Source organism: Pleurodeles waltl, chromosome 6 (assembly GCF_031143425.1).
Source record: "Pleurodeles waltl isolate 20211129_DDA chromosome 6, aPleWal1.hap1.20221129, whole genome shotgun sequence".
Taxonomy (NCBI): domain Eukaryota; kingdom Metazoa; phylum Chordata; class Amphibia; order Caudata; family Salamandridae; genus Pleurodeles; species Pleurodeles waltl.
Window position 1 is genome coordinate 658041733 of NC_090445.1, and position 12945 is coordinate 658054677.

Below are 12945 nucleotides of genomic sequence, written 5' to 3' on the forward strand. Positions count from 1 at the left end.
GCCCTTTCATCATCAGCGAATTGTGTCCGACCCAGATGGTAGATTTCTGCTTATATATGGGGTGTTTGCGGGGAGACGTGTGGCCTTACTAAATCTGTATGCTCCCAACACTGAGTTTTTCTGTGCCGTTCAAGCACACCTAGACCGAGAACCTGCTGAGCGGGCGGGGACTTCAATCTACTATAGGAAGAGGCTCTGGATTCCACATCCACACATACCCACATTTAAAATACAATCCAGGTGCATCCTCCGGGACATATGCGAGGCACATTCTCTGCGTGACCCCTGGTGGCTCCCCCAGCATCGGAGCTTCTGTACACTTTTTACCCTGCTCCTCATGGCGTACAGTTGCGGATAGATTTTTGGCTGTTATCGCTGTTGCTACTGCCGTGGCTGGGCGACACTACCCATCTTCAGCGCACTTTGTCAGACCAATCTCCTGTTAGTCTACATTGAGACCTTGGCGCTTCCCTGCCATGGCGCTCCATGATGATGCCTGTCGAGCGAAACTTCGCATGTCTATCGTTAAATACTATCATAAATACGACAACTGCATCCTGTAGGGTGGTTCTCTGGTAGGTCTTTAACGCTTATATAAGGGGAATCCATTATATCCATGCATTTGGGTGTTCTGCACTCCATCCAACGAGATCTAGGCCGAGTTGAGGATGCACTAGCCACCCTGGAATGAAATGATGCTGCCCAATCTGAGGGGGCCTCATCGCGTGACAGATCCCGGCTACTAGAGGAGTTCTAGGAGTTGACGGACCAGGAAATTAAATCTATGGATAAATATGCTAGAGCACATCACTACGGAGATGGGGAAAAACTGCTGGGTTGCACGCTGGCCTGTTTCATTCGACCCACCAGGTCACTATCCTATATCCTCCCGGAGGGGAGGACATCATTAGGGGCAGCTGCAGCGCAGACGCAGCTTCTTGAATACTACTCCAATCTTTATACAACACAGACCTCCTCTTGCTCTCCCGCCTTGCTGGGCTACCTTGAGGAGGTGCCCATTGTGTGGCTGGATTCACCGAAGCAACAGTTCCTTGGGGCACCCTTTACTGAGGAGATCATCGCTGCCATAGAAGCACTGGATGGCTGCAAAGCACCGGGACTGGACAGCTTTACAGGAAGTTTTTATAACGCTTTCAAAATCCTTTAAGTTCCTCATCTTCTTGAGCTGTACCAGGAGGCATTGGAGGTGGAAGCAGTGGTTACCTTACTGCTGAAGCCAGGCAAGGATCCCACACTGTGCAGCTCTTGCAGACCACTGTCTCTATTCAATTTTGATAATCAAATACTGCTCACCACCTGATTATCTTTACTGCTAGAAGAAATGAATCTCGCCTGCCCAGTCGGGATTCGTACTGCATAGATCGTCATCCATTATTCTTCGAACTGTCTTTGCCACATTACATAGAGTCTTGCCTACCATTCCTGTCGTGATTGCCTTACTCCATAAAATAGGAATGCTCTACAGCTTCTCATCATTAAATATGCTTTTATACTTTTCACCGACCTACCACCTTCGGATCAACGGCACATTAACACCCTCATTCCCCACTTTCAAATGGACGAGGCAGGGTTGTCCTCTCTCCCCCTTACTTTTTAATTAGCACTGTCACATGGCAAACATCTTCACCTCTGGTTACAGTTCAAAACAGCTCTGTAAGGAAATGGCTCCCTGTTGCAGTTACCCCCCACTTTTTGCCTGATACTGATGCTGACTTGACTGAGAAGTGTGCTGGGACCCTGCTAACCAGGCCCCAGCACCAGTGTTCTTTCACCTAAAATGTACCATTGTCTCCACAATTGGCACAACCCTGACACCCAGGTAAGTCCCTTGTAACTGGTACCCCTGGTACCAAGGGCCCTGATGCCAGGGAAGGTCTCTAAGGACTGCAGCATGTCTTATGCCACCTTAGGGACCCCTCACTCAGCACGGACACGCTGCTTGCCAGCTTGTGTGTGCTAGTGGGGAGAAAATGACTAAGTCGACATGGCACTCCCCTCAGGGTGCCATGCCAACCTCACACTGCCTGTGGCATAGGTAAGTCACCCCTCTAGCAGGCCTTACAGCCCTAAGGCAGGGTGCACTATACCACAGGTGAGGGCATAGGTGCATGAGCACTATGCCCCTACAGTGTCTAAGCAAAACCTTAGACATTGTAAGTGCAGGGTAGCCATAAGAGTATATGGTCTGGGAGTCTGTCAAAAACGAACTCCACAGCTCCATAATGGCTACACTGAATACTGGGAAGTTTGGTATCAAACTTCTCAGAATAACAAACCCACACTGATGCCAGTGTTGGATTTATTAAAAAATGCACACAGAGGGCATCTTAGAGATGCCCCCCTGTATTTTATCCAATTGTTCAGTGCAGAACTGACTGGTCTGTGCCAGCCTGCTGCTGAGAGACGAGTTTCTGACCCCATGTGGTGAGGGCCTTTGTGCTCTCTGAGGACAGAAACAAAAGCCTGCTCTGGGTGGAGGTGCTTCACACCTCCCCCCTGCAGGAACTGTAACACCTAGCGGTGAGCCTCAAAGGCTCAGGCTTCATGTTACAATGCCCCAGGGCACTCCAGCTAGTGGAGATGCCCGCCCCCTGGACACAGCCCCCACTTTTGGCGGCAAGTCCAGAGGAGATAATGAGAAAAACAAGGAGGAGTCACCCACCAGTCAGGACAGCCCCTAAGTTGCCCTGAGCTGAGGTGACCCCTGTCTTTAGAAATCCTCCATCTTGGTTTTGGAGGATTCCCCCAATAGGAATAGGGATGTGCCCCCCTCCCCTCAGGGAGGAGGCACAAAGAGGGTGTAGCCACCCTCAAGGACAGTAGCCAGGTCTGCACCTGACCGGCCCTGAGCTGCTGGTGTGGTAACTTTGGGGTTGCCCTGGGGCTAACTTGGACCCAACTTGGAACCCTGTAGGTGGTTTACTTACCTGCAAAACTAACCAATACTTACCTCCCCCAGGAACTGTTGATTTTTGCACTGTCTGGTTTTAAAATAGCTTATTGCCATTTTTTTGAAAACTGTACATGCTATTTTGCTGATTCAAAGTTCCTATGATACCTGAGTGAAGTACCTTTTATTTAAAGTATTGATTGTAAATCTTGAACCTGTGGATCTTAAAATAAACTAAGAAAATATATTTTTCTATACAAAAACCTATTGGCCTGGAATTGTCATTTAGTGTGTGTTCCTCATTTATTGCCTGTGTGTGTACAACAAATGCTTAACACTACCCTCTGATAAGCCTACTGCTCGACCACACTACCACAAAATAGAGCCTTAGAATTATCTCTTTTTGCCCCTATCTTACCTCTAAGGGGAACCCTTGGACTCTGTGCATGCTATTTCTTACTTTGAAATAGTACATGCAGAGCCAACTTCCTACAAGCTCCCTTGATGATTTTTCTCTGTGCGGACGACATCTTCCTGTTCTTACGCCATCCTGCGACCAACCTTGTTCCAGTGCTCCAAAAAATATCTCTCTTTGGAACATACTTGGACCTCAGGATTAACTGGTGTAAATCTAAATTATTTCCCCTCACGGTGGTCACCTCTCCTGTCATAAGTGAGTACCCACTCACTTGGTGCGACGACCAGGTGAAGTACCTGGGTGTGCATATTCATGGAGATCACAAGCAAGTAATACGCCTTATTTATGGTCCGGCTGGATTTGCCTCCTTCTATCCAGGGCGGGACGCATTACATTACTCAGAATGGTTGTACTACCATGATTCTTATACTTCTTCCTCATTGTTCCTATCCCCCTCACAAACTCCTTTTTACGACTTTGTGGACCTCCATGACACGCCTTATCTGGGCTAGTCAGCGCCCACGCATCCAATGTGAAGTTTTGGTACTCCCTTACGAACGTGGGGGCTTTGGCATTCACATTTTCAATTATAATATATAAAAGCTCAGTGTCATTACGCTTATTACTGGTATCACCCTGGTTCGGGATTGCTCTACTCAATCCCTGAAAGGGACTTAGTGTTTCCTACTCATTTAAAAACTTTGCTCCCGGTTGGGATCCCATGGAAGTTCAGCCCTTAGCTGCAACTTGCTGGGCGTAGTGCAGGCTAGCGTGACTCCTGGGCGGCACCATGCTATACTCCCCTACACTTTCTTTATTAGACAATTCGTGGTTGCCCCTCACACTTGAAAAACGTGGCCATGCTACACTTAATGCACATGTCTTGATAAAAATGGAGGACTTGTTCCCCGACAAACATGCCTTTTCGCGTACGGGAGACACCAGGTTTCATAACGCAACGATGATGGACCACTTCGTCCTAAGCCGCCTGCAGAGTACATTGCACGAGCGGATTACCACTTATCTGCTCACACCAGCTGACTTCACCCCCCTCACCCTACTGACCACAGCTGACACAAAGCAACTTGGTCTCCAAGCTATACTGAGCCTGTCTAGCTTTACTGACTGTGCGTGACCAAGAGATAGGGATGGCCTGGGAGATAGACTTGGGGCGACTGTTGTCAGTCAGGGTGTGGTATGCTTGCTGCTCTGTGACTCGCACTGTGTCCCCGTATCACAGACATAAACTGCTCCATTACAAATTTATATGTAGAATATACATGACTCCTGTTGCACTGGCCCAAATTGATCCCCTGTGTTCCTCTGCTTGCCAGAAATGTACAGCCAAAAATGCAGATTTTGCACATGGACATTTCCCTTGGTTTCGGCATACTGGCAGGGAGTGTTCAACACCTTGTCCTCCATGCTTGAAGTCACGGTTTTGCCGGACCCCCCACTGCCCCCTATTAGGATATATGGAATCCATACCTAAGCCCTTACGGCTTACCATTATGTAGCTGGACATAGATAGCGCCCTATGTCCAGCACACGCATAAAATGGCATCCCCACACTCACAAAGTTCATGAGAATGGCACTGGAGTTCGTGGGGCACCTCTGCTAGTGCAGGGGTGCCATCACACACAGATACTTACACCCTGCCCTCTGGGCTAGCAGGGCCTGCCATAAGGGTGACTTACAGTGACCTGGTGCAGGGACCTATAGTGAAAAGGGTGCATGCACCCTTTTGCTCAGACTGCAATGACAGGACTGCAGAACACTTTGCATTGGCTCCCCCCTGGGTGCCCTAATACATGCTGCAGCCCATGGGGATCCCCTAGTACCCCAATGCCCTGGGTACCATATACTAGGGACTTACATGAGGGCACCGGTATGCCAAATGTGGGATGAAAATAGTACAAGTTACCAAGTTAGAAGGAAGAGAGCATAATCACTGGGGTCCTGGTTAGGAGGATCCCAGTGAACACACTCAAACACACTGACAAACAGGCAAAAAGTGGTGGTAACCATGCTGAAAAGAGGCTACTTTCCTACAGACGTTCTTGGGTTCAAAGATTACAAAAAAAGAAGTGTTATTTTTCTAAATTGGTCCTGGATTTGTTCTCTGCTTCTGTGAGTACAACAAATGCTTAGCACTACCCTCAGATAATTAAGCCTAATTGCTCAGCCACACAACCACAGAATAGAGCATTAGTCCTATCTACTTTTGCCTCTGCAAGCCAATTGGGGATTCACTGGAGACTCTGCACAGTGTACTTCTTTTAAGTGCACCATATTGAGAGACAACTTCCTACTCTACCCTATCTCAAGTAAATGTTTGATGACACCTGGAAAAGTCTCTGTCTTTGTCCTGTTAGTCAGGCTGGCATAAACCCCAAGTGGCACCCCACTATACCATCTGCAGAACACTTATTGGACCTGCAGAAGATCAGAAGAGGACTTGACCTGTTGTCTGCGTAGTGAGGTGCCCAAAGTGGATAGGGTTGTCTCCGGAAGCTTTTATGCCATTTATTAGGGGGTGCCCATGAGTCTCCCCCCCACCCAGAGGCAAGTGAACCCCACAAAGCTTTCCTCAGAACACTTTCTGGACCTGCAGAAGAACAGGAGAGGACTGGACCTGATGTCTGACCTGTGAGGACTTCTAAAGGACTGGACATGCTACCCTTTTTACACAGGACAAAGAAGTGTACTACAAGGGTCTTTATGTGTGCCTCTGAGGTGCTTGGGGTTGGGGGGGTATATGGGAGGAGGGGCTTAGAAATCTATTCTTTTACTCGTTTGGTGTTTGAGCAGCAGTGAAAAGTATGGAAACTTTTTAAAACAATTGCTCCAAAATGAAGGGGCCATAGTGCAAAAAGTACCCGACAAGCATCTCTGAAACTACAACAGTCCCATTCTGTTGTTAGGCTTTGAAGATTTTTCAAGCAAAAACCTCAAAAGCTCCAGAGCTTTAGCTGGGCCAGATGTGGCAGATATCTGACCGACAGTGACAATTTCAGAATTGTGTTGCTGGGAGACAACTTTTTCTTCAAAAACGATGACATCCTTTTTGGATTAGGACTTTCTCAGATTTACCAGACTACTTTTGACTTACTCACTAGGACCAGTCACCTTTGTGTAGCCGACAAGAACTCCATCGCCATCAACTTCAAATCACACCTAGGTCTGTTCTTCTACTTTCATAGACTATGATTGGCTCTTTATGGTTTTCATTTAAACCTTTAATAATTCATATCTCTGGTTCCCATAACTGTATTTGTCGTTTTGGTCTTATTTTACTCATAAATATTTTCTTTTTATTTAGAAATTGCTCGTGGAATTTTGTTGTTTTGTGTGACCTTTTTCTACATTGTATGCACCGCTTAAATAATATACACATTGCCTTTGATTTAAGCCTGACGAATTGAGCTCGTATGTATTTTATGTAATTTATGTGACATATAACAAGTGATTGCCTTATCCTTTGAAGTTCATACCAAAAAAATAGGATATGGGTCCAGAGTCTAGTATAACATAGTGTTTAGTTGTTGGAATAGATCAACTTCTTTCGACTCAATGGGAGTCTGTAGGAAACTGGATCTTTATGTAGTGTCCTACTCACTACGCAGCCAGCCCCTGCTCTCAACAGCCTTTAGCCCTGTGCAGCGGTGTTTGACTTGTGACCAACCCTGCACTTAAGTATGACCAGCTTATTCAGGTTTGTGAACCTTGAACATGATCTGCAGTCTTCAGATGCTCCACAGTTCTCTGGCACATCCTTGGGTCCTTTGACCCTGCAGCAGAATCTGCACTTTTTATTTAATTCATGAGGGTTTCGTGGGTCCCTTATAAGGATCTCATCCCGACGGTGGAAGGAGACCTCCCAACCCCTTACACTCCTTTTCAAATTATTTATTTATTTACTTATTTATTTAATACAATTAAGTGACATTGCATAATGGCAGCAGTATAAGTAACATTGCTGTTGTGGTCCGCTAATTAGAATGTTTTTTTGTTGTTTAGGACTGTGGGAGATGGGGCTCCTTTGTGCATTTGAGATTAGTTATGTTTAAAAAAAATCTGTTGTGTGGGCCCTCCACAGCATTGAATCTGAATCTGCAATCTTATACAATGTATGTCCCTTCAATGCCTGCCCAACCCCCTTTTATAATACAGATATCTCAATAAAGGCTCTAGTACTAGTTAGTTTCTAATACAATAAAACAAGATGGTGCTGGATCTTTGAGAGCAGTTGTTGGAAATGTAGTCTAGGACGGCATCCTATATACAAAGGTTGTTCAGTCTCTGTATTATCATGGAGTGATGAAAGGTGTTGAGGCAGATCAAAGTATTCATAATAGTAAAGTAGCAGCTTAATTTTCATCAGTCATGACGGATTACTTTCTTCTCTGAAGCTAGAATCCAGTTTGATGGTCAAGAGAGCACATGGTGTCATCCTAAAAGCTGCACTCTGGGTAACGGCAAACCTTTCTATGAGTTTGTAGAAGAATGGAGCATTGGAGATTGGTTAGTAGCTGCCTAAAATTGAGAGCTTGTCTCTTCAGTAAAATCTTGATGCAGCAGGTTTTTAAGGTTGTTGGAATAGCTCTTTGAGACTAAGAAGTCATCAGAGATTGCTGTGGCAGCTGCGTTAGTGAGAAGGATGTTCTTCAATGTATGTCAAGTGTAAGGGTCAGCTAGGGGGCTTGCCACTGGATTTGAGAAATTTGATGGCTGAGCTACTTAAAGGTGGACAGTTTCAGATGGACAGAGTGCAGTTTCTTGAATGAAGTGTAAATTATCACTCAACTTACTGTTGAGGTACGTTTCTAAGATTTTCCCTTTGGAGATGAAATGATCCTCAGATGCATGAAGAGATGATTTTGTGCAGGTCTTTGAGAAGGTGAGCTGCTTGGGAGATGCAACAGGCATAGTGGCATTTTTTGACGTTCTTGATGGTGGTTTTGTATACCCTTGAGGGTTGTCTGAATTAGCTTCTTGTTGAGAATAATTTGGAAAATAATGGGAAGACAAATGTAATGGAGTTGTTGGGCAGTAGGAGGTGTGGCAGTCATTTGATGGTGGTTAAGAGGTGAGGGAGCAGGTAAATTATAGTTGGTGGTAGGACAGAACTCATCTGAATGGCTTTGTTTAAGCTGTGCTGCCCTGAACTTGTACGTTTCTGGAAAGCCCAGAGGGGTGTTTCCCAGTGAGCTATACTATTCTGTAATCACACTCCAGGTTCTCCCTTTGATATTCTATTTTTGTCAGTATTACAGCATTAATCTGTTGCCAGGAGGCACTCAGAGTTGAGCGACTGAGTGCTTTGTTCTCAACCCAGGCTGTGCCGTCACTGACAGTGGTGGTCTTGTGCTTATGGCACAAGCTTGTGTTTTTACTTGTGTCCCCATGGAGCGACTGCCTGCTGTCTGTCTCCTAAAAAGGTTGGTTTACTAGTCTCCAGTTGGGGCCATTGGCTTTCATCATGTACTAGACACATTTGTCGAGCCTTTTATATTTTGAATGGACTATGGGTATTGGACTGTGTGTGTATTTTGCAAGGTTCATCCCAACACTCCATCCTTCTCATACCGTTTCTTGTCCCGCCTTGTCATAATCAGTGTAACTATTGGGTGGAGGAGGTAATAGGCCAAGTCCCAGGTTTCCCTGCTGGAGTGAAATTTGCCCTCAACAATTTCCTGTGTTGTCTATCTTCTTTAGCAACATTTTTCTAAGCTGAAGGCAAACACTCATTGCACCTGGGCCAGTTTAACTGTATGGACATCAGGGCAGTATGCTCTTATATCTTTCCCACCATAGCTGTAGAAAGGCTTCCCCAGAGTTGGAGTTTGAGAAACTTTAAGACTCCCACAAATTGCAACCTCTCTGAATAATGGAGACAGTCCACCTTTAGCCATCAGATGAGTATCAATTCTGGCTTCCTTGTTCATCTTAGTTGATTGATCACAGAGGAGACTTGTGCATCTGCAAAAGAAAGGAAGCCTATTGCACCAAGAGTTGAACCTCTGTGTGTTTGCTTTTCACTCTACACTGGTCCTAAGTCTGGTAATCCTGTGAAATTGCTTTGCCTAAGAGAAAATGAAGATCTACTTGCCTTTATGAGGAGCAGAACTGTGCCTTCCAGGAGGAGTGCCTTGATGCCAAGGAAGAGAGCCCAGGCCCAGCTGGCTAAGAAGGGGTTGTCCTAAGAGCAGTCCAATGAACCAACACCTTTGAAAGATCCAGTAGGTCACCATCTCCCAGGTGCTCAGAGGGACAAGTCAAGCAGCTTATCCATTGCTTTCAGGAGTCAAGAAGAGCATGTCTGCTTGCCCCTCAGCCTCTCTGTGCAAATGGGCCCAGGAGAAAGTTTGTTTCTCTTAATCACCAGCATGAGGACGCATCCATTCATCTAGAGGCAGTTATCTCACTAGAAAGTTACCTTATTGTTGCAGAGATTGGCTTGGTCCTGAATACTAACAGATTGTCTGCAGATTAGTATACATGTCACATACACTTTGAAATCGCTCCAGAATGACATGTTGCCACACAGGTAATCCCAGGTAAAAGGAAGATTAGCTACTTAGTATTCACCTGAACAGTTGTGTTTCTGGTTCTTCTGTTGGGGCATAGTGGTCATGCTGTGATTTGGTATGCGCTTGTTTAAATTCTTCTTTGCGCACTTTGAGTTAGCATGATTTTAACTCTGAGTATAGCAAGCCAGTATATTCCAAGGTACTATTTGATGAGCCCAAGGGGGTAAATTATACCTGTCAGTGGGAGTTGTATTGCTTTTGTTTTTCTAAATCAACTAAAGTAGGTAGTTATTTTTAGAAGATGACTACTGGATCATGGATGTATAAAGATTGGATCATTCACAGTGGTGGGCGATAATAAGTCTTTACGCCATGAATTATTTGAAAGGGAGCATTCTACAGTGGGAGGATAGTTGTGGTATTTGTTCTCTTGAGTAACCTACAGTGTATGTTGTAGTTAAAGGTTCTTTCTGCTTTGATGATTTCTTTATGAGGGTGCATGGTGGTCATTTCATGCCATTACTCTGCTGGTTTTGTTCAGTAATACTTAACCTCCTGAGTGTTAAAAGAAAGGTTTTTAGAAGACAGAAGTTTTACTTTCATAGTAGACTCATATCTACCAATCTTTAAATTAAGTTTTTCTTTGTTCATTGTAGCCTTCATATTTTCATTGTATTTGAGTATTAAATATTAATTTCATTATGAATTTTTATCTTTATCATTTTATAGTTATGTTTTACCCCACTTGTTGTGGTAATCTATATATTGGTTTCTTTTTTTGTCAACCCAGAGCATTACCCGTAAGAGGCGATATGTTGCCACAGTGTCGCTCAATGATCGCATCTATGTGATTGGTGGGTATGATGGCCGCTCTCGGCTCAGCTCAGTGGAATGCTTGGATTATACATCTGAAGAGGACGGCGTTTGGTACCCAGTGGCTCCCATGAATGTGCGTCGAGGATTAGCGGGGGCCACTGCTCTTGGAGGTATCACCACTTAATTTTTCTTGCTCACATACTGCCATTTTTAGAATGTCCTGTAAAATGTTCACTAATTTCAGGAATTGTGCCTATCACTTGATTTGTAGGAGATATTGACTTTGCAACCAGTTTGTTAATTCTTCCATAATTGCCTAGTGTTTCCATTGTTTGATCTCTGACTTCAGTTCTGCTGTAACATCTCAGTGCATACAACTATGCCTGTTGTCACTAAACTGGTTGTGGACATATATTTTTGCTCAGGCTATTTCAAGTTTCAATCAAGCAATTGATTAGCCTGCTCTGACTGCTAATATATCTTTATATGAATTTTGCATATCTTGAACCTAGCTGCAAAGCAAAGTGGCAATATAGAAAATAGGGGAAAGGAGTACAGAGCAGGGGGTTGAGGAAGGAAATGCATGTACGAGAAGGGAAATTACCAAATAAGATCCATCAATAGGAGGATTATATGTAGGTGAGGGAATCTTTCAGTTCCCACCTGAAGCAAGAGTGAGGGAGCTTCTAGCCAGCGTTCCTGATCTGAGATAGTAGCAAGGCCTCCGTCCTTCATTTACAGTGGTGTGGAATTTAATAAAATATCTACTTGTCCATGAGGCAGGTTGCTTCGTACATTGCTCCATAAATCTACTTGTCCTGTTAAAATATCTACTTGTCCCTTTGGTACCATGTAGTGCGGTGACAAATTATGGCAGCAAGCTCATTATAGAAGAGCTCTGATAAGTCTCTCCGATTATGCCAGGGCTTATACTATTGTAGGGCTTAAATACTAGCAATTTCCTTATTTTGCCACCTTTCAGCAGAGATACATGTTGAGGCTGGAGGAAGCAGTAAGGATTAGTTCCAAGGTTGGAATGCCATTGAGTCTGTGCAACCCTTCAAACTTGCGATTTTTAAGGTTTTTTTTTAACCAGCTCTTCTCTAAACTTTTCCCATACAGAAAATGGTTGGAAATATACACAAGACAAGGCAGAAGTAGAAGTTCTTCCAGGGTTGGGGAAAAAAGTGGTTGGAGGAAATGTGAACTTGTAAACACTCAACAGATTTTTGCATGCGCAAATCTAGACATGCACATTTGCTCTTGCTAAAATACAGTTCACAAATATTTTTTAGGAGTACGATTTCCTGGTCTACTTCTGTAAATGCTTGTGAATTCATTATAGCCATAGGTCTGCACTAATGCAAAGACATATACCCTGGGTGCACTTTTGTGTCTTTAGGAATTGGGCCCCTAATTAGGTCTGATGTTAACCAAGACCTTTTGTTTTTATTTAGATTCTTTTTTTCTCTTCATCCATCTACCAGCTGTCTTTACTGTGAGTGCTAGCATTCTGCTGTTTCACAAAGAGCATTTTGGCACACAAAGTAGTTTTGTTCAGTGCCAGAAACTTCAGTGTCCATGTGTGAGGCTTTTGTGACCAAATGTTTGTTAACGATGATGAGAGCCTGGCCGCTCCCACAACAATAAAGATACACATTGACAAAAACAAAAGACTGACCACCAATTTCAGATCGGTTGGCTTTGCCAATGCTTGTTTATTTTCATGATTCCCATAATCTTGTAGAGAATGGTAACACAGATTTTCCATTGTGAATATTTTTTGGGAAGTACTAGCATGTATCAACACATTTTACTAAATGATGTTTCAACTAAATGGTACCTAAAATTTCACAGTAATATAGCAGACTGTTTTCCTAGTTGCATTTTTCTGAACATTTTATTTTGAAAGCAAAGAATCATCAGTCTTGCTTACAAGCTTCTACAAACATTTGCATCTAATCAGAGAGCATTCTGGTGGCATTTTACGAAGCCTCATACTACTTATTTCATGATTCCCATAATCTTGTTGAAATTAGCATCTGATGGAGACTTCTAGTTGCAGATTTCTTACTATAGAATTTTCCCCCAGGCGTCAGACTGGATCTGGAGATTTTTTCTTCGAGCAATACCCTTGTGCGTCAGTAGGTGGTGTCGGTTGACTCCGCGGGCGTCTTAGTTGCCGTGATGACGTTGGGAGTAGTAAATAGATGCCACCTCAGCGCAGTGACGTCGGTTCTTTGCTTTCTGTGCCACGCGCTGATCC

General features: G+C 44.2%; 1 protein-coding gene across 2 annotated transcripts in view; it reads left to right on the forward strand.

The window, feature by feature from the left end:
- KLHL12 (kelch like family member 12) overlaps window positions 1–12945 on the forward strand; it is a 267421-nt gene that overhangs the window by 134752 nt on the left and 119724 nt on the right. For both annotated transcript variants that reach the window (XM_069239022.1, XM_069239021.1), the window contains exon 8: window positions 10654–10849. In XM_069239022.1, coding sequence (XP_069095123.1) covers window positions 10654–10849 — 196 coding nt within the window. The remainder of the gene's footprint in view (window positions 1–10653; window positions 10850–12945) is intronic.